Here is a 21,899-nt window from a genome sequence, read left to right as displayed (position 1 = left end):
TAATGTTGGCTATAGCTGATTGGTTGATTAGTCAGTTGTCTGGTAAATTTTCCTTCGTGTTTTGGTGTTTAGCTGAACCTTTTGCAGGGGAAGGATTTGGAGTATTTCATTTTCGGTGTTCATCCTTATCTGACTAGAGGTCTGACTTTAATCCTTGCAGTTGGATTGCTCTGGGATCTCCTCTGACTGTGGAGTCCAAATGTTGGGGGTCACCTACTTCTGTACCAGCGTTTTTATGGTAGAACACGTCTAGACTAGGTAACTAGTTGGCACGGGGTCACACATTGAGTTAGTGGTAGAGCCAGAACATGAATGAATGCAGGTCAAGCTAAACAGCCAGTGATCGAGAGACTGGAAGTTGGAGGCTCGAGTGCTTGATTGACGGTGGTTGTTTCTGAGATCTGTATCACCCCAGATTACTTCTGTGCAGTTAGACCTGAAGGATGGGATTAATGATCATGGTAATCTGTAGGTGGGTTCATCACTCCGTCTCCTTTCAAACCTCTGTAGCGGGACTTGGAGTTGGTTTCAGGATAGGAACAAGGAATGGCGTCTCATAGCCGTGACTTAATTTTGTAATTCCTTTGCATGTTGTGTATCAGTGTGACCTAGTATTTGGACTGCAGTTTATGGTCTTTGCAGGCATGAGAAACTTATCCTGAGCCCACTCTGAACTTCTCCCCGCCCCCTGTATTGTTTATCTTACTGGTTTTCCTTGTCTTTTGTAGGCATATAGTTGCCCTATGTGGGCCCCACATTCTTACCTGTACCCTCTGCACCAGGCCTACCTGGCGGCCTGCAGGATGTACCCAAAGGTCCCTGTCCCTATGTATCCTCAAAACCCTTGGTTCCAAGAAGGCCCTTCCGCTCCGAATGAAAGTGACTGTACCTGTCCGGACGCTCACTTCCCCGGGCCGCCTGAGGCCAGTGTCAACGGTCAGATGCCACAGGCAGAGACTGGACCGCCGACGTTCTCTTCAGCCCTGGTTATCCCTCCGTCTCAGGTGTCTGAAAGTCACGGGCAGTTGTCTTATCAGGCCGACCTGGAATCTGAAAACTCTGGGCAGCTTCTTCACGCTGAATATGAAGAGTCGCTGAGCGGCAAGAACATGTTCCCGCAGCCATCTTTTGGGCCGAACCCATTCTTAGGCCCGGTTCCCATCGCACCTCCTTTCTTTCCTCACGTTTGGTATGGGTACCCTTTTCAGGGATTCATAGAAAATCCAGTAATGAGGCAGAATATTGTTCTGCCCTCTGATGAGAAGGGAGAATTGGATCTGCCCCTGGAAAATCTGGATCTTTCTAAAGAATGTGCTTCGGTTTCAGCAGCAGACGAGTTTCCCGAGGCTGGAGGTGAAGACACCCGTCCTCTCCCTGAAGCCAGTGTGAGCGAGCACGAAGGCCAGGCGGAGCAGTCATCCCAGACACCTAAGGCAGATCTGGCACTGGCTCCCGTCCCTCCTGTAGCAGAGGGAAAGGCTCATCTTCCCGCTCAGATTCTAAACAGAGAGAGAGAAACCGTGCCCGTTGAACTTGAGCCTAAAAGGACCATTCCGAGTCTGAAAGAAAAACCAGAAAAAGTGAAAGATCCTAAGGCTGCTGCCGACGCGGTCAGTGGGGCCAGCTCTGTGGACAGCAGGGTGCCGAGACCAAAAGAAGAGAGCTCAGAGGATGAAAGCGAGGTGTCTGACATCCTGAGAAGTGGTCGGTCCAAGCAGTTCTATAATCAGACTTACGGAGGCAGGAAGTACAAAAGTGATTGGGGCTATTCTGGTAGGGGGGGCTACCCTCATGCGAGAGGGGAGGAGTCCTGGAAAGGGCAGGCAAGCAGGAGCCGAGAGGAAGGTTATCAGTACCATCGGAATGCCAGAGGACGGCCCTACAGGGGGGATAGGAGGAGGTCAGGGGTGGGAGATGGCCATCGGGGACAGCACACTTGATGGTGTTGCGGCATTTTAGAGCAGAAGCCCTTTCTTAGGTGGAATGTTTCTGAAGTCTTTAAAAAAATACATTAAAATAAAAACCCAAATTGGAACTCTCTCCTCCCCTCCCCCTTTACCCTCACTCTCATTCTGGACAAGAGATTTTGGATATGCGTTTAAGGGGGCAGGTGAATTCCTGGTGTTGCCATTTTTCTTCGTTCAAAATCTATTTATCGGGTGACTGCCCCCATAAAAAGTTAAGAAATAAGTTTGTTAAAGTATTTTTTATAAACAGCTTAATATAAAACATTATAGATTTAGTGTTTGATTTTTTTTTCCTTATATAAGTTTAATTTTCAAATGTTGGAAATGTGTGCTTTACAGTGTTTACTAAAGTGACAAAATACATCATTTGACACACTATAGATTCCAAAACATAACATTGCACCAAATAGAAATGTATATTTTATTATGCAATGCCTTAGTCATAAACTGGGCTCAAACAATTCTTAGCCTAAAACACTGTTGTCTTTTGAAATGCTTCCAACCCAAAGGCCTTTCATCTCAATATCTGTCAAACTTGAATAATGTCTTCTCTTTAATATTACACATAAGGCAGCCTATTAACCTGTGTCTTAGAAATGTTGTATATAGTTCTTTTAATATTCATAGGGTATATTTTTGAATTTTGGTGAGTATTTGTTGAACTTGAGATTGCATACAAGAATAGATGTTTAAGAAATAATAGGAAATCTAATGAAATGGCTGTTCCCACCAAGAATTCTTAGCACTGGTGTAAATATCATGGTGCCTACTCGAAAGAAATGTAGATGCTATGCATTTTGAAAATAATCTGCATCTGTTAAAACTGCAGAAGTTTTTTAATGCCACTTTAACACTAATGCACTGACAGATTTAAATATTTTGTGAGAAGAAATGTTAAAAATTTTTAGCTTGACAGGTTTCTATAGTTACTGTGTTTCATTTTTCCCTTTGCACCACACTCAGTTATGTGTACCACTTTACATTTGCATGTTCAATTTGTCACGGCTGGAACTATTGTACAAAAAAGGATGATTGTGACTTTGAGTTCTTTTCTAGAGGATGCTGCTAGACAGTGGATTTGTTTGCATTTAATAGCTCGTCACCCCTTCGGTCACACGTCTCTGATTCTGCTTCCTTCCAGTCTCTTGCAGTATTCGCCAGACTTTCCCTTTGCATGTTGCACTCTGTTCCCATTTGGAGATGTGATTCTCTGAATTAACACAGTATTCATTCATCTGTGTTACTATGTAAAAATAACTGTAGCTTATATTTCTTATTTGTACATACCAATGTGAAGTTCTACCCTTTTTTATGTTCTGCTTTGATCAGGAAGTTTTGAGTGCTATGCAAATAATGTAGTAATTTCTCTTTGCATGCCATGTGTAATATACCTAGCCAAAAGTAGATTTTTTTTTAAAAGCAATTACTTTAAAAGCAAATACAATTCACTTGAATTTGACAAACTGAAGCAGATGAGTTTTCTGGGTTCTCTGATAACCTACGGGAATGTTTGGGTGCCAGCTAGGCTCAGTGAATCTCCACTGTACTGTAATAATGGTTATTTACCTCTGTGTTGTTTTAATTACCTAATGTCTTTGTAACTGCTGATTTGAGTAGTGATTAGTGTGTAGATGTCTTGTAACATAGGATTTTAGAGAGCACTTTGAAAGATAACATTTTATTATGATGGTGCTAGGTAAAAATTTGTAAAGACTGGGATGGTTGTGTGGAAAAGAAAAAAATTCTTGAGAGAACCTGTTGAAAGGAATTTCTGTTGTCACCTTCTAAGCTAGAACAACTGGGGAAGGTACTGCTTAAGCAATTTTTTTCTTAGTTAACATCAACAGTTGTTACAGAATGAGAAGATGAGAGGGTCCTCCACTTTCAGCTCATGCTTGTACATGTAGGATTAGCTTACCTGATAATTTTAATGAAAATTACATTAGATATAATGACCAGATTTAAAAGTTCAATGTAAGTTTGATCTCAGGAGTCGAAAAGAAATCGCTATTTCCTGTGTCCTTTGTTTTATTGACTGGGATTTGATCGTCCCAGTTTCTTCTCGAAATGTTTAAAAATTGGATAGGAAAGAATACTGTTGATTTCTTCATTGTCACTCTGTCTTACCTCAGTTGAGTAACAGAATACTCTGTAATTCCTGAAGGAAATGCTGATTTGCTTCCTGTTTCCCATACTTACCTCCAGGACATGATGGAAACAGTGCTGGAAGAGAACTTTAGCAGTTGGTACTTTACTCAGTGACCTCTGGAATAAGAATAAAAGAACTCTGACTTTTATTAGTTTTAAAATTGTCTTTACGTGAAGGTCAGTTTTGTTTTTTTCCTTTAGGTTTGTTATCAATATATTAGTCCAGGGGTTTTGCCTTATGCTGAGGTCACACTAGGGCCAAGCAAGCTTTTGTCCTCCTTCGTTTTAACTGAGTCATATGGTATGTTGACATGAGATAAAATGTTTCAGAGAAAAGCAAAAGCTTAGAAGTGAGAATCATTTGTATTTTGAGTTGGAAATTATGGAACTTACTCTATTATGATACACATTTTGAAGAACAAATGTTTAGAATGACCAAAGCTCACCTGTTCTTTTCATTTTAGTTGCTTTTGCTAAACTTGATTCCAGCCCCTTTCCTTTTAGCATTGCGTATATTTCTCTTCTTCAGTTCCTCTCAGATAAATCTTCAATTCTTGCTCCACGTACCCGTTGGTGGCAGGATGCTAGCATCTGTGTAGTCCTCGTCCTGTTTCCTGGTAACCCGTATGTTCATTTTCATGGCTGACCTAAGCTCAGACCCTGCCTTGGCCTGGCAGGAGTAGGTTTTCCCTACTGATACATTATCATATTTGATGCAGACTGTATATATTCTTGCAGTGTGTTTCCTTTGTGACTCAAGGTTGAATAATGCCTGTGAACTGCAAACTTGCTTATGATTGACTTGGTGCAATAAAGTTCCTTTCTAACCATTTCTGGTTTAGAAGACATTCAGCCATCCTAGAAACTAGCAATATTTATTTATGCCTCATTTATTTTACCTTAGTCTTTCACTTATGGGTACTAAGCAAGGTCCATTTTAGTGTAGCTGAAGAGACTACATATTTGCATATTTGGCTACACTATTTCTGTTTACTGTATTTTGCTTCCTATTTAATGTCTAAATGCTATTGTGTTGTTTCCAATCTTAATGGCTCAGTTCCAGTATATCAGTTTCAAAGAACTAAGGTTTTGCTACTAGTGGCAGCCACTTAACTCTCCCACTAATTGGGATTTCCCACTAATTTAGGTTTTCTTCTCCCCTTAAATACAAATTTTAGAAAAATCCTACAAGAGGGGTGGGTGCATGTCTTAATGCTGGGAAACAGCGACTTTGGGGTTGAATTTACTTGAATGGATTAAAAATTGCATTGTTACAGAGCTAGAAAAAAATTTATGTATGAAAAGTGATAATAGCCTTACACTGAGTACAAATAATACTTAAAGCATGTGAAGATGTGATCATTTGTGATGTTACTTGTAAAAAAAAAAGTATATATACATCTTTTGAAGTGTTGAAAGGAAAATAGTACTTTATATTCTTTATCATATCACTTTTTGTAAGTGTTGAATATATTCCTGTTTATTTTTCTATGTTCTGTTTTGTAGCCTTAAGAAGTGTTTCAAACATATCTGAATGTATAAAATAAGAGTAAATGCCCTTCATGATGTGATGCTGCATTATATATAAAACTGTGTGCATATATTAAATTTTGTCTCTTGATTCTGCTTGTGATTCTTTGGTTCTAGGGCTTTAACCAAGTAATATAGCATGTAAATCTTAAGAGGAGTTTAAGTAAACTCCTAAAATTAAAAGAGTTGTTTGCCCTGGTTCTTATCCAGTCAGAAAATCTAGTGTGTGTGCAATTAAATACCACCCGGGATTTATAATCTATGGGGTAAGTGCTGTTGTTTTCCCTACATTATATATATAGTAAAATGGGTCACGCAACTAGTAAGTGGTAGAATTTGGATTTGAACCTAGCTCTGAGTGGTTTGAGAGCTAGTCCTATCATTTTTCTCAGCAGTCATTAAATGAAGTGGGGATGTGCAGAATATCTAAGAATAATTTATAGATTAAATGACTCAGTTTTAAGTTAGATAAAACACTTTGAAAGTTTTATTTGAAAACTGAGGTAGCAAGTATACTTAAGTACTTTGAAAACCCAAGTTTCTTAAGGCTGTATTTCTTCATTAAGTCGCCTAAGAATATTGCTAGTCAATACTCATTTAACCTACTATGGACTTTCTCATCTTAAGAGTGGCTTTCTCTGGAAGCAGAGCCTAAAACAAAGGCTTCATTCAGCACAGGGTTTGAGAGGGAGGTGACTTAGGTGCAGGGGCAGCAAGCTGGGAAGGGGGATCCCAAGTCCTATAGGCCAGTTGTTTGGGGCTGCCTGAGAAGGTGAGTGAACTATCACAGAACCTTGGAGGGATCAGAGGGAGAAAGGACGGAGGAAAAGGGGGAAGCATTTCTCCGTTAGCTGTGTTGAGTGCCAGCACCTCTTCCCACAGAGTTAATCGGGAAGAAAGCAAGAAAGATGTCTGTTGATGCTGGTTGAAGCCCTTGCAGAACTGGTCACTTGATGTGGATGGATAAGAAGGTGAGACTGGCTGACCAGTGGGCCACAAGAAGTGCCCCATGCCAGGTTTCTCTAAAAGTTTTCAGAGAAAAGCAGAATGGTCTGCTTTTCATTTTGAGTATATTTGTTTTACTTTCACTTGTTGACTCTTAAATGCAGGACTAGGGAATGATATGAGGATGTAAATAAACTGCAAAAGAGAAAGTAAACACAACTTCCCTTCACAGACCATAATTTATAAGCTCTTCCGAAAGTGAATCATGCACTCAGAATAGTGAAGCTACAGTTGTTGGTATGAACATCAAGTTAAGAGTTTTCTACATTGATCCTCCGAGTTCAAAAAATTCTGTGTAGTAAGCTAGTTTCATTTAAAAAAAAATAAATTTATTTATCTTTGGCTACGTTGGGTGTTCATTGCTGCGCGCGGGCTTTCTCTAGTTGCGGTGAGCAGGGTCTACTCTTCGTTGCGGTGCACAGGCTTTTCATTGCGGCGGCTTCCCTTGTGGAGCACGGGCTCTAGGAGTGCAGGCTTCAGTAGTTGTGGTGCATGGGCTTATTAGTTGCTCTACGGCACGTGGGATCTTCCTCGACCAGGGCTCCAATCCGTGTCCCCTGCGTTGGCAGGTGGATTCTTAACTACTGCGCCACCAGGAAAGTCCACTAGTTTCTTTTACGTGAAAACCTTGGTTTTGGATTAAACGCCTTCAGGTAGAGTAAGAAAGTAATGCTATGCCTATCTAGGGACGTGCCTGTTACTGTGTAACTTAGTTCTTTGCAATTTTCTAAGATACATTCAGAAATCAGGGGCCAAAAATGGAGACCAGAAACCAGAGGGCACAGACATGAAGTGACACTAATGCTCTGCTCCACGAGAAGGGACAGATAGATGGTCATGGCTGCCAGTCTCATTAGCTGAAAACTTGCAGATACGGGAGACAGACTTGGGCACATGCAGGGTTGGGAGCTGGAACTATCCACTACAATCTGCCTATATTATTATCCTTTCCTCTCACTAAGCTCTTCAGTGCGCATGCTGACTTGTCTCTGACCTGTGTTCTGGTTCACATGGATTTTCTTACCATTTTTATCATTATAGGTGCTCCTTTCCCTGGGAGCTGCCTCCTTCATGTAGCCCCTCTGACTCTCCCACCCAGAACTACGTCTCTTCTGAACCACGTGGCGCTCATAATACACCAGGCACTGGGGTTGAGGGATTGACATGTGTATCTAAATGAATGAGTGAAATGATAGAACTAAGTAGTTATCCAGTCTTCCTACAGAAACACAGAACCTCTATGGCGAGTAGATTCATTCCTTCAATACAGTAGGCAAACGACATGCCAGACACCAAACTGCACATTGAATCTGTAAGCAAGAGAGAAAGCACTGGACGACTTCAAGATGCTATGGTGTAAAATTAGGTTAACTTAAATTACATAGATAACACTTTTTGTAACGACTGCTGCACACCAGGTTGACTATAAACAGTTTATATGTACAAAATTTCAATTCAAAAGGTAATGGGTGTATAATATATGTCTCCTTTATTCCCTGTTCTTAACCATCAAGTTATCCTTCCCAAAGCATTAACTTTGAGTATCCTTCTGTGTATTTTAGTATTTTGTATATTTTCATATAAACAGTGGTGTATTATAATAAATTATGTTGCACCATGCTTTTTTGCTTAGAGATTTTCTCTAATCAGGATATACTGAGCAGTCTCATTCTCTTCAATAGCTAACATCTGCATTGATGTATTTGAGTTGGTAACAGATTTTATAAAAAAACCCTTTTCCTTGTGTTAACAATTTTGTCCTTTTCTACTGCTATACAAAATTTTAAGTAACATGTAAATCTGTTTTAAAATTTTCATTTACATGAAAAATAATACAATTGATACATATTTTATCAGCAATAAGTAGAAAGAGCTGTGCTCTTATAATACAAATATTTTAAGGACATAATACAGAATCAGTAAATAAAAATAGCTTTTATCTTATTTTATTCAATACATTTGAAATAATGACTCACAAATTTAACCTATCTTTAAAAATAGGCAATACTTATTTTAGTATAATCCCATATATGTACAAAACAAACTCTTTACATATTCACAGTTAAGTGCACAGAAAAAAAGCATGAAAGGATATATATTATTAAACATAAACACTGGTAACATTTGGGAGGGTAAAATAAAGGGAAATCGTAACTCTATTCCATATATTTCTGTAATATTTGAAAATTTCACAATAAACATGTATTTATGGATTACTCAGACAAAGCAATATTTTTAAAAGGCCTAATGGGGCTTAGTTAAACCATACATTCTATCCACTGTTTGCATATTAATTAAAGCTTCTATTGTTTCAAGAAGCTCTAAATTTTGTTTAATAATTTCTAATTTTCCTAAACTCTTTTCCTCACTTGTAGTATAAGTTAGTTCCAGCTCAGCGCATTAGGCAGAAGTATAATTGAAAGTGGTTTCACACTACAGGTATCCCACTGTTCAAGAAATTTGGATAAGTCTTTAGAACTCCTGCTACACACTATCCAAAACTAAGAAAAAAAGTCAAATAGATAATATCCTTTATATCCAAACCCGGAAATGAATATATTTGGCACCAAGGGGGTACTCTGTATTGCTATCTGGGGACCGACCGCTTTGCGTTAACGTTGCCTTTAGGTAAGTGGCTCACAGTCCTTGGCTGCCCATCAGAAATCTGTGGAAGTTTAAAAATACACAGATGCTTAGGGACCAACTCTAAAGATTTTGAACCTGTACTGTATTTTTAAGGGAAACAAATATTCTTTAAAATGCTTTTTCTAAAATCTTGATCAGTGATTACATAAAGGTATGTTTATAGAATGACATTACCTTGAGAATAACTACAGAATATAGAATCTTATGAAATGCTACACCTAATTCAGAGTAAAGTTAGGATTTTTTTTGGGGGGGGGGGTGTTGAAATGATTTTTTTGCTAAAGATATTCAAAAGCACCAAAAACATTGTCAACAATGCTTAAGTTGGTAATAGTCTTTTCCCAGCAGTGGTGTTCTGTAGTAGATAATCTACCTTTGGAAGTCTAAACACACTGACAATTTAATGCAAAGACTGAAAACAAATATATATAATCCTGATGTTTATTTATCAAATTTCATCAGTGGCGTCATTGACCGGTTTTTAAAATGTTTCATTATAGTGGCATACTTGGCAAACCATGTAAGTACAGAAACTTTTTTCACGACTTTTAAAAGGGGGCAACACTGCTCAGCACTTGGTACATGAATATACAATACACCTACTGAATATCTTCCCCGTACATCATGAAAGCTTGGAGGTAATTTGTATAGCCTGAAATGTCTTCATATTAGAATGTTATGCACAAAAAGGGCCTTATCATCAAGAACAGAAAAGTGGCATTTGCCGTATTCAGACTGCAATTTAAAACACAACTGGCTTTATGTTACAGTAAGTAAATTATACTTCAATCTCCAGAGCATGTGGGGCGTAAAACCTGATCTAAGTTTTATTCGACAAAAATCCCAGTAAATGTTTCTTTTAATAAATGGCTTATCAATATTCTCAGATTCACTCTAATCATCCAAGAAAAAGTAGTTTCCACTCTTCTTTTGTTCTACATCCTAAAAGATAAAATAGAGAAGCAACAAAAATCAACACCATTCTCCTATATGTAAGGGTAGGGTAGACTTTCACCTGCAGAATTACTTAGCAGTGTTTGTAAGTGTCTATACAACCTCCTCTGCACTCACTGGCTGCTTCTGGATATGCCTGGTTCCACTACTTAAAGGCAAGATTACTACCTCTGCTACCCATCCCTACTGCCTGGACACCTTCCTGCTGCACACCTCACACAAAATTCCTTTACATAAAATACTTAAACATATAAAACTTTGTTATATAAAATATTGTTTCCAGAAAAACTATTAAATTCCATTTTTATCATTTTAACTTTAAGCTTCTGGTAAAAAAGTAACACTGTCAGTTTGAGAACTGCCTATTACACAAGAAGTATATAAAAATAATTTTTCCCGGCACTGTCTACAGACTGGCCAGTAATGATCCATCTACCTACTTGCCTAGCTGCTTGCTCCCTTATTAGGATTGAGGTATGACTGTCTAGGATGAGTGGATATAGAGAAAATGATAAGTGTACCTGGGGACTGAACTAAGTCTCTACCCAAGAAAACTACAACACAAAGTGTTTGTAATGCTTCAGAAGAAATTCTTATGAAAATTAAGCTGTGCATAATAAGTGTTCTAACATTTAGTTCCTCTCTTCTGCTTAATATGCTTTTCAAAACTGAGAAAACTCTTCAAATTTAATTTAAAACTTGCCATTTCATTATCCTGGCCAGAGAGTAAACATTTATAAACAAAATATATAGTGAAGGCTAAAGGCATCCAGATATTATGTTAGGTGCTTAAGAATACATGATGTGCACCATGTCTCTGCCTTCTAAGAGGTCACGTTTTAGTAGCAAAGCTAGAGAAGTACAAATATGAAAGGACAGGTACGTGTTAACATACTTCTAAAGCTTCTAAGTATTAAGGACGATGGCTAGAGGGCCATGAAATGTAAGCAGCATTTTAAAGAGGCATTGCAGGGATACCAGAAACACAGAAATGCTTTTTTAGCATTCATTTTTTTTTTGGGCAATGAAGAAATGACTGCCTTCTAAAAACCATATTTCACAGACTACATCAAGTATAGGGTACAAAATTATTTTACATACTACCAAGAAGAAAAAAACCACTGCCAATTTAACTGACAAAATGTTTTTTCATTATTTAGAATTTAATGCTCATTGAAGAAGTTTGTTTAGACTCTTAAAATATGCATTTTAATCATGTGTTGCTCTTCTGCGTGCACAAAATGTGTAAGAAATATTAAGGTATTTGTAAAAACTTCTGTTTCAAGTGTAATCTTTCTGAAGACATTAAATGGCAAACTCAACACAAGCAGTACAACAATGGGTGCAACTCAAACAGACAATGCAGCAATGGCAGCTACATCACAATTGCTACCTATCAGACTGAAGTATGCCATCAGATACTAAAATGTGAAAAACATGAATCTTAGAATTAATGAAATGACATAAGATTTTAGTGACACAGCCTTCAATTTAAAACATGCTTTTCAATTATTTACACTGAGAAGTTATCCGTGATTTAAGGTAATTTTTCTACATACCTTAATCGAATTGAGTTTGTTTATTCTTGGCCTATAGTTGTTTGGATCTCTTCTGAATGTAATTTCAAGCTGAGACAAAAATTTATTCATGCCAGCCAAAAGGGTTTGAGGACTAGAGGAAAAATAAAATCTATCAGTTGTGACTGAATTTTACCCCCCCAGTTTAATTACTTTTTTAGGAGGAAGAGTATTACGAATCACTGTTCCCTCTAATTCCCCAATCAAAAGTCATCTGGATAATAGTATAGTCACAGTACATTATAAAGTCTATATTCAGAAATGTCTTTGCTTGGACTATGTAGTTTGTTTGGCTATATTTTTATGCAAAACAAACACAGTTTAAAGTGTTTCTGATCTGGAAAAAAAGTCAGTGAGAAGTACTGCTTTAGAAAAATTATTTGATTGAAGAATTTCAAATCTAAGATTTTTAGGGGAGAAGAGAATTTAACAGAAAAGGTAATATTTATGTTAGAAATTTGGCACAAAGCAATATGTACAACATAATGGTGTTTAGTAATAACACCTTTTAAAATTTCTATACTTTATTCATCTTTTCTCACCCAAACTAGTTCTTAAATCATGTTAAGTCATATCATACATGTGGAACATTTTAAGCATTTTGTAAATACAAAGGGAGGATCACTATTTGAATAGCTTTATGTAGTCTAAGAAATTTCCCTAACTCTCAAAGAAGTTGTGTTATTTTCAGTAATTGATACATAAATTTTAAATAGAAAAAAAAAAAAAGGAATTCTAATAAGTTTAGTACTTCTATTCCTTGGATGTATTCAAATAGCAAATCCATTCCTCCCTAAACCAGGAAACATTATGTTGGAATCACATGAACTTGCTGTTTTTACAGGTCAAATGGCTGAATATCAGGAACTTCATACAGTTCAACCCAATAAGGTTTCAGCACTAAAAGTGTAAAAAATTTCTCATAAAAAAAATTTCTCATAAACTAATGTGAAAGTTCTTTATATTACAAGTACTCTCAATCAAGCCAATAAGGAAAAAAGGGGACAGAGGAGGTAAAATCATTCATTTTTAACTCTGCTGTACATTAATACCAGATATTTGGGGTATAGTGAGCTTTACCACTAGCGGTGTAAATTGGGCAAATCATGCATCCAAATAATGAAACAGACAAAACTGAACCTGAAAGAAAAGGTGAGGGGCCCAAAGCTCCGCATGCTTATTCCCCTGGGTCAGGAGTTCTATACCATAGTCTAAAAACCACTATTCTACCCAGGGCCATCCAGTACCGAATATGCATAATCTTGGGAGTTACAAAATCATTTCTAGAATTTCTGGTTATCTCTTTCCTTATTAAAAATTAAAACAGTATGACTTATGTCTATATGTTGATTGGAAAATTTAAAATAATCTTCTGGGGAGATTCAAGATGGCAGAGAGTAGGTGGACGTGGAGTTGATCTCTCTCCACGGATGCATCAGGAATACATCTATAGATGCAACAATTATCACAGAACACCAGCCGAAAACTAGCAGAAGACCTTGGACACCGAAAAGGAGTATAAAGATCCCTGTATAACTGGGTAGGATGGAAAAAAAGAAGGGAGGAGAAGAGGAAGCCGGATGGGACCGCACCCTGGGGCGGGGGAACTGAAGCAGAGGAGAGATTCTCGAATTTGGGGAAACCCCCCCTCTGACGGGGAAATCGATTGGGACAGAAGGGAAGCATCTCAGGCTGTTGGAAGAGGGTGAAGCTGCTGATCCGTAGCAGACAGGACAGAGTAAGAAACACACAGATGGCCCGTAGAATGGCCCTACGTGACCCAGACTGGGATGTGTGTTCACAGGTGTGCAAGGGGGCTGAGAGCTGGTGTGTGGGGATTGGAGAACAGGCCCAGAGTGAAAAGTGCTGTTGGCTCTGGGAAGACGGACTGAGGGGACGGGAGGGAGGAAATCCGCAGCAGGGAATGCCTGTGGAGGAAGACTGGCTGCCACGGAAGCAGGGCACTATTGCTAAGTCCCCCGCAGGCAGAGGAGACACTATTGTAACCTCTCTCTCCCCACGTCACCGCCTGCCAATGACAATAAAAGAAGCCCACTCAGGGCTGGCTCTTGTGCGCTGGCTGCTGAGACATAAAAAAGCCCCCTCAGAGCTGGCCCTCATGTGCCGGCTGCGGGGCAATTAAAAAAAAAACACCACCACCCTCTCAGGGCTGGCCCTCACATGCCTGCTGCCGGGTGCCAGAAAAACCCCAGCCAGGGTTGGCCCTCACGTGCCTTACGCTGGGTGCCGGAAAAGGCCCTCACTCAGGCCGTATCTCTTGCACCCATGGCCGACGGCTACCCTGTGCATTTGGTGCCGCTGGGGCTCCAAATGCAGATCCAAGCAGTCATACCACCTCTGTACCCAGTCCTCACAGGGCCAGACCCAAGAGCTCCAAGGCAGCCTCAGGACCAGACTCCTGCGGGCAGACGACACGCAGAGGTGGGGATAAAACCAAAGCTGAACCCCAGGGACGGGGTGACTAAGGAAGAGGATGGAAAATCTTTCCACTGGCAGCACAAGCTGCAGATTAAATCCCCACGATCAGCTAGGAAGACCCTGCGTCTATGGAACATCTGAGTAGACAATGAGTGTTCCCACAAATGAAAACGGTCCAGCTCTGGCCGCTGTGGACTTTGGGGGCAGCACACGTGGGAACTGGGCCACATTAGAGTCGGAGGGGTCCCCACAGGGCCCACAGCAGGTCCACAGACCAGCCCAGAGGCAGAGGAGGGGCTCCTGGGGAGGCAGAGGGGGGCTGTGGCTCACAGTGTGTGCAAGGACCCTCACAGCGGAGACCCCAGGGAAACATAATTATTACTATTAATTTTATTGTTTTGATTCATTCTGTTGTTGGTTCTTCTTTTTTTCTTTTTGGTTTGTTTTACTTTCTTTTTTTTCTTTGTTGTTTTAGATTTTTATTTAGTCTTTTGGATCTTTGTTTTATAACATATTTTTATCTTTTTTTGGAATATATTTATATTTTTACTTTGCTTTTCTGTTGTTCTGTGTTCCTGTCCCGTATTTTTTGTCAATATATATTTTTTAATATTTCCATTTCTTCTTTGCTTTTCTGTTGTCCTGTGTTTTTCCCTTTTTATTTTACTATTTTTTAAATCATTTTTATAGATTTGTTCGGTTTCCTTGCTTTATTCTTCAGTGGGCACACTGCTTTGCTTTTGTTTTTAGGTTATGTGTTTTTGTTAGTATTAATCCTAATTGTTTGATTTCATTTTTGAATTCTTCTATTTGTCTGGTTTTTCTCTTGCTTTTTTGTTTTATTTGACTGTTTTTCTTTTACATGTGTGTGTGTTTCCCTGTTTCTGGTTTTTTTTTTTTGGTTTGATTTTGTTTTTACCATTTCTCCAGGGTTTCGTTTGTCTTTTTTTTTTAAATACGTTTTCTGTTTTATCTTTTTTATATTTCTGTTTCTACGCTGCTTTTCTGTTGTTGTCTTCTTTCCCCTTTTTCTTTGTTTTTTTAATATCATTTTTGTCAGTTTGTTTTGTTTCTTTGCTTCACTCTTCAGTTGGCACTCTGCTTTGGTTTTGGGTTGTTGTCAACTTTCTTCTTAATTGTTTGATTTCGTTCTTGGGTTCTTTTGTTTGTCTGGTTGTTCTCTTGCTATTTGATTTATTTGGTTCTGTTTTTGTTTCTTTTGTGTGTGTGCACGTTTCCTTGTTCCTGTTTCTGTTTGATTATACTTCTTACCTGTCTGGGGTGTTGCTAGTCTTTTTTTTTTTTTTAAATCCCCTTTATTGCCAGGACGAGCAACTTGCGGGGTCTTGGTCCCTTGAGCAAAAGTCAGGCCTGAGGCTCTGGAGTGAGAGCACCAAGTCCAGGATGCTGGACCACTAGAGAATTCCCAACCCCAGGGAAGATTAATCTCTGAGAGCTCTCATGGAGGCCTCTATCTGAATCCAAGACCCGACTCCACCCAACTGCCAGCAGCTCCCAGTGCTGGACGCCTCACACCAAACAACAAACAAGACAGGAACACAAACCCACCCATCAGCACACAGATTACCTAAAGTCATACTAAGCTCACAGACGCCCCAAAACATACCACATGACACGGCCCTACTCATCAAAGGGAAAAGACTCAGCTTCACCCACTAGAACGCAGGCACCAGTCCCTCCCATCAGGAAGCCTACACAAGACACTGGACCAACCCCACCATCGGGCAGAGAACAGAAGCAAGAGGAACTACGACCCTGCAACCTAGGGAAAGGAGACCTCAAATACTGTAAATTAGACAAAATGAGAAGACACAGAAGTATCTTACAGGCAAAGGAGCAAGATAAAAACCCACAAGACCAAATAAATGAAAAGGAAGTAGGCAAACTACCTAAAAAAGAATTCAGAGTAACGATAGTAAAGATGATCCAAATTGTTGGACACAGAATAGAGAAAATACAAGAAACATTTAACAAGGACCTAGAAGAACTAAGGAGCAAACAAACAGTAATGAACAACACAATAACTGAAATTAAAAACACTCTAGAAGGAATCAATAGCAGAATAACTGAGGCAGAAGAATGGATAAAAGAGCTGGAAGACAAAGTGGTGGAAATAACTGCCGAGGAACAGAGTAAAGAAAAAAAGAATGAAAGGAAGACAATCTCAGAAACCTCTAGGACAACACTAAACGCACCAACATTTGAATTATAGGAGTCCCGGAAGAAGAAAAGAAAAAGGGTCTGAGAAAATATTTGAAGAGATTGTAGTTGAAAACTTCCCTAACATGGGAAAGGAAATAGTTACCCAAGTCCAGGAAGCACAGAGTCCCATACAGGATAAACCCAAGGAGAAACACACCAAGACACACACTGATCAAACTAACAAAAATTAAATTCAAAGAAAAAATATTAAAAGCAGCAAGGGAAAACCAAAAAATAACATACAAAGGAATCCCCATAAGGTTATCAGCTGATTTTTCAGCAGAAACTCTACAGGCCAGAAGGGAGTGGTAGGATATACTTAAAGTGATGAAAGAGTAAAACCTACAACCAAGATTATTCTACCCAGCAAGGATCTCATTCAGATTCGACAGAGAAGTCAAAAGCTTTACAGACAAGCAAATGTTAAGAGAATTCAGCACAACCAAACCAGCTTTACAACAAATGCTAAAGAAACTTTTCTAAGTGGGAAACAAAAGAGAAGAAAAAGACCCACAAAAGCAAACCCAAAACAATTAAGAAAATGGTAATAGGAACATACATATCGATAGTAACCTTGAATGTAAATGGATTAAACACCCCAACCAAAAGACATAGACTGACTGAATAGATACAAAACAAGACCCATATTTATGCTGTCTAGAAGAGACCCACTTCAGACCTAGGGACACATACAGACTGAAAGTGAAGGGATGGAAAAAGATATTCCATACAAATGGAAATCAAAAGAAAGCTGGAGTAGCAATACTCGTATCAGATAAAATAGACTTTAAAATAAAGACTGTTACAAGAGATAGGGAGGGACACCACATAATGATCAAAGGATCAATCCTAGAAGAAGATATAACAGATATAAGTGTTTATGCACCCAACATAGGAGCACCTCAACACATAAGGCAGATGCTAACAACCATGAAAGGAGAAATCGACAGTAACACAATAATAGTAGGGGACTTTAACACCCTACTTATACCAACGGACAGATCATCCAAACAAAATAAATAAGGAAACATGAGCTTTAAATGACACATTAGACCAGATGGAGAAAAATGAGATTTATAGGTCATTCTATCCAAAAACAAAGGAATACACTTTCTTCTCAAGTGCACACAGAATGTTCTGCAGGATAGACCACATCTTGGGTCACAAATCAAGCCTTGGTAAATTAAGAAAACTGAAATCGTATGAAGCATCTTTTCTGACCACAATGCTAGGAGACTAGATATCAATTACAGGAAAAAAAAACTGTAAAAAATACGAACACATGGAGGCTTAAACAATACGCCAGTAAACAACCAAGAGATCACTGAAGAAATCAAAGAGGAAATAAAAAAATACCTAGAAACAAATGACAATGAAAGCATGATGACCCAAAACCTATGGGATGGAGCAAAAGCAGTTCTAAGAGGGAAGTTTATAGTAATACAATCCTACCTCAAGAAACAAGAAAAATCTCAAATAAACAACCTACCCTTACACCTAAAGCAATTAGAGAAAGAAGAACAAAAGAACCCCAAAGTTAGCAGAAGTAAAGAAATCATCAAGATCAGATCAGAAATAAATGAAAAAGAAATGAAGGAAAGATCAATAAAACTAAAAGCTGGTTCTTTGAGAAGATAAACAAAACTGATAAACCATTAGCCAGACTCATCAGGAAAAAAGGGAGTAGACTCAAATCAACAGAATTAGAAGTGAAAAAGAAGTAACAACTGACACCACAGAAATACAAAGGATCATGAGAGACTACTACGAGCAACTATATGCCAATAAAATGGACAACCTGGAAGAAATGGACAAATTCTTAGAAAAGTACAACCTTTTAAGACTGAACCAGGAAGAAATAAATACACGAACAGACCAACCACAAGTCCTGATATTGAAACTGTGATTAAAAATCTTCCAACAAACAAAAGCCCAAGGCCAGATGGCTTCACAGGTGAATTCTATCAAACATTTAGAGAAGAGCTAACACCTATCCTTCTCAAACTCTTCCAAAATATAGCAGAGGGGGGAACACTCCCAAACTCATTGTATGAGGTCACCATCACCCGGATACCAAAACCAGACAAATATGTCACAAAAGAAGAAAATTACAGGCCAATATCACTTATGAGCACAGATGCAAGAATCCTCAACAAAATACTAGCAAACAGAATCCAACAGCACACTAAAGGATCATACACCATGATCAAGTGGGGTTTATCTCAGGAATGCACGGATTCTTCCATATACACAAATCAATCAATGTGATACACCATATTAACAAAGTGAAGGATAAAAACCATATGATCATCTCAATAGACGCAGAAAAAGCTTCTGACAAAATTCAACACCCATTTATGATAAAAACTCTCCAGAAAGTGGGAACAGAGGGAACCTACCTCAACATAATAAAGGCCATATATGACAAACCCACAGCAAACATCATTCTCCATGGCGAAAAACTGAAACCATTTCCCCTAAGATCAGGAACAAGACAAGGGTGCCCACTCTCACCACTATTATTCAACATAACATAGTTTTGGATGTTTTAGCCACAGCAATCAGAGAAGAAAAAGAAATAAAAGGAATCCAAATTGGAGAAGAAGAAGTAAAACTGTCACTGTTTGCAGGTAACATGATACTGTACATAGAAAATCTTAAAGATGCCACCAGAAAACTAGTAGAGCTAATCACTGAATTTGGTAAAGCAGCAGGATACAAAATTAATGCACAGAAATCTCTTGCATTCCTGTACACCAACAATGAAAAATCAGAAAGAGAAATCAAGGAAAGACTCCCACTTACCACTGCAACAAAAAGAATACCTAGGAATAAACCTACTTAAGCAGGCAAAAGACCTGTATGCAGAAAAGTACAAGACACTGATGAAAGAAATCAAAGATACAAAACAGATGGAAAGATATACCATGTTCTTGGATTGGAAGAATCAACATTGTGAAAATGACTATACTACCCAAAGCAATCTACAGAGTCAATGCAATCCCTATCAAATTACCAATGGCACTTTCCACAGAACTAGAACAAAAAATTTCACAATTTGTATGGAAACAAAAAAGACCCCGAGTACCCAAAGCAATCAAGAAAGAAAAACGGAGCTGGAGGAATCAGGCTCCCTGACTTCAGACTATACTACAAAGCTACAGTAATCAAGAGAGTATGGTACTAGCACAAAAACAGAAATATAGATCAATGGAACAGGATAGAAAGCCCAGAGATAAACCCACGCACATATGGTCACCTTATCTTTGACAAAGGAGGCAAGAATATATGATGGAGAAAAGCAGCCTCTTCAATAAGTGGAGCTGGGAAAACTGGACAGCTGCATGTAAAAGAATGAAATTAGAACACTTCCTAACACCACACACAGAAATAAATTCAAAACGGATTAAAGACCCAAATGTAAGACCAGACACTATAAAACTCTTAGAGGAAAACATACGAAGAACACTCCATGACAGAAATCACAGCAAGATCCTTTTTGACCCACCTCCTAGAGAAATGGAAATAAAAACAAAAATAAACAAATGGGACCTAATGAAACTTAAAAGCTTTTGCACAGCAAAGGAAACCATAAACAAGACAAAAAGACAACCCTCAGAATGGGAGAAAATATTTGCAAACGAAGCAACTGACAAGGATTAATCTCCAAAATATACAAGCAGCTCATGTAGCTCAGAATCAAAAAAACAAACAACCCAATCCAAAAATGGGCAGAAGACCTAAATAGACATTTCTCCAAAGAAGACATACAGATTGTCAACAAACACATGAAAAGATGCTCAAATCACTAATTACTAGAGAAATGCAAATCAAAACCACAATGAGGTATCACCTCACACCAGTCAGAATGGCTATCATCAAAAAATCTACAAACAATAAATGCTGGAGAGGGTGTGGAGAAAAGGGAACCCTCTTGCACTGTTGGAGGGATTGTAAATTGATGCAGCCACTATAGAGAACAGTATAGAGGTTCCTTAAAAACCTAAAAATAGTACTACCATTTGACCCAGCAATCCCACTACTGGGCATATACCCTGAGAAAACCATAATTCAAAAAGATACATGTAAATATTCCTGCAATGAACATTGTGGTACAACTGCCAGGATATGGAAGCAATCTAAATGTCCATAGACAGATGAATGATTAAAGAAGATGTGGCACATATATACGATGGAATATTAGCATTAAAAAAGAAATGAAACTGAGTTATTTGTAATGAGGTGGATGGACCCAGAGTCTGTCATACAGTGAAGTTAAGTCACAAAGAGAAAAACACATACCGTATGCTAATGCACATACATGGAATATAAATAAACGGTACTGATGAACCTAGTGGCAGGGCAGGAATAAAGACACAGACGTAGAGAACGGACTTGAGGACACAGTGGGGGGAAAGGAAAGCTGGGACGAAGTGAGAGAGTAGCACTGACATATATACACTACCAAATGTAAAATGGATGGTCAGTGGGAAGCTGCTGCATAGCACAGGGAGATCAGTTTGATGCTTTGAGATGACCTAGAGGGGTGGGATAGGGAGGACGGGAGGGAGGCTCAAGAGGGAGGGGATATGGGGATATATGTATACTTATAGCTGATTCAGTTTGTTGTACAACAGAAACTAACACAACATTGTAAAGCAATTATACTCCAATAAAGATTATAAAAAAAAGAGCCAGCCAACTTGAAATAAATAACTAAATAAAATAAGTTTCTAAGTGTTGGAACTTATAATTAGGTTTGAATAGTTTACAAAATAGTTTTACCTGTTTGCAAGTGTGTTCTTAGATGGAACACCATCAAAAACAATGACTCGATCTGCTAGATAGGTGGCCATGATGAAGTCATGTTCCACAACAAAGGCTGTCTTCTTAGCATGGAGTATGAAACTAAAACACATGATTTTGAAATCTTAGTTTTATATCATCATATTCAAATACTATGTTAAGCACTTTTGTCTGCCACTACACATGATCACAGGTAATACTCTTATGAGCGTGACATTACCGTTTGACAACTCGAGCAGCCATCAATCTTTGCTCAGAATCCAAATAAGCAGATGGTTCATCAATTAAATAGACATCAGCAGGTTTGCCCAAACAAAGAGCTAAAGCTACTCGCTGTAGTTCACCACCAGATAATGTCTGCACCTATTTGCAAAAGAAGTTCAGTAAACCATGTAGAGACATCCAAAGTTTAAAATAATAAAATGATAAAACAACAAAAATTATTTAGAGTACCTCTTGATCGATGATGTTTTCAATTTGCAGAGGCTTCATTACATCAGTCACAAATTGTGGATGAGTGTAAGCATCTCTGATCTTTTCATGTAGTAGCTGGCGAACACTTCCCTGTTTTTAATGGAAAAGTATTGAAATTTTATTTCAGTAC

The 21,899-nt window shown here is 38.5% G+C and overlaps 2 protein-coding genes across 5 annotated transcripts in view; one reads left to right on the top strand and one right to left on the bottom strand.

The window, feature by feature from the left end:
- Positions 1–5,736, top strand: part of OTUD4 (OTU deubiquitinase 4) — a 40,674-nt gene extending 34,938 nt beyond the window's left edge. For both annotated transcript variants that reach the window (XM_082390006.1, XM_082390005.1), the window contains one exon: positions 729–5,736. In XM_082390006.1, the coding sequence (XP_082246132.1) occupies positions 729–1,940 (1,212 nt within the window). In that variant the 3' untranslated portion in view covers positions 1,941–5,736. The remainder of the gene's footprint in view (positions 1–728) is intronic.
- Positions 5,737–8,116: 2,380 nt separating this feature from the next.
- The window catches only part of ABCE1 (ATP binding cassette subfamily E member 1), a 36,385-nt gene continuing 22,602 nt past the window's right edge, over positions 8,117–21,899 (bottom strand). For 2 of the 3 annotated variants that reach the window (XM_082390027.1, XM_082390028.1), the window contains exons 14-18: positions 21,749–21,859; positions 21,516–21,658; positions 21,275–21,397; positions 11,810–11,921; positions 8,117–10,238 (exon numbers count right to left, since the gene is read on the bottom strand). In XM_082390027.1, the coding sequence (XP_082246153.1) occupies positions 10,191–10,238; positions 11,810–11,921; positions 21,275–21,397; positions 21,516–21,658; positions 21,749–21,859 (537 nt within the window). In that variant the 3' untranslated portion in view covers positions 8,117–10,190. Of the gene's footprint in view, positions 10,239–11,809; positions 11,922–11,958; positions 12,228–21,274; positions 21,398–21,515; positions 21,659–21,748; positions 21,860–21,899 lie in introns of those variants that run through there. The other variant, XM_082390029.1, reaches the window with a different exon arrangement.

Source organism: Balaenoptera borealis (genome assembly GCF_965194805.1).
Source record: "Balaenoptera borealis genome assembly, chromosome: 4".
In the NCBI taxonomy this organism is placed as follows: Eukaryota; Metazoa; Chordata; class Mammalia; order Artiodactyla; family Balaenopteridae; genus Balaenoptera; species Balaenoptera borealis.
The sequence above is the reverse complement of the archived record's forward strand: the minus strand, read 5'-3'. Positions and strand labels throughout refer to the sequence as shown.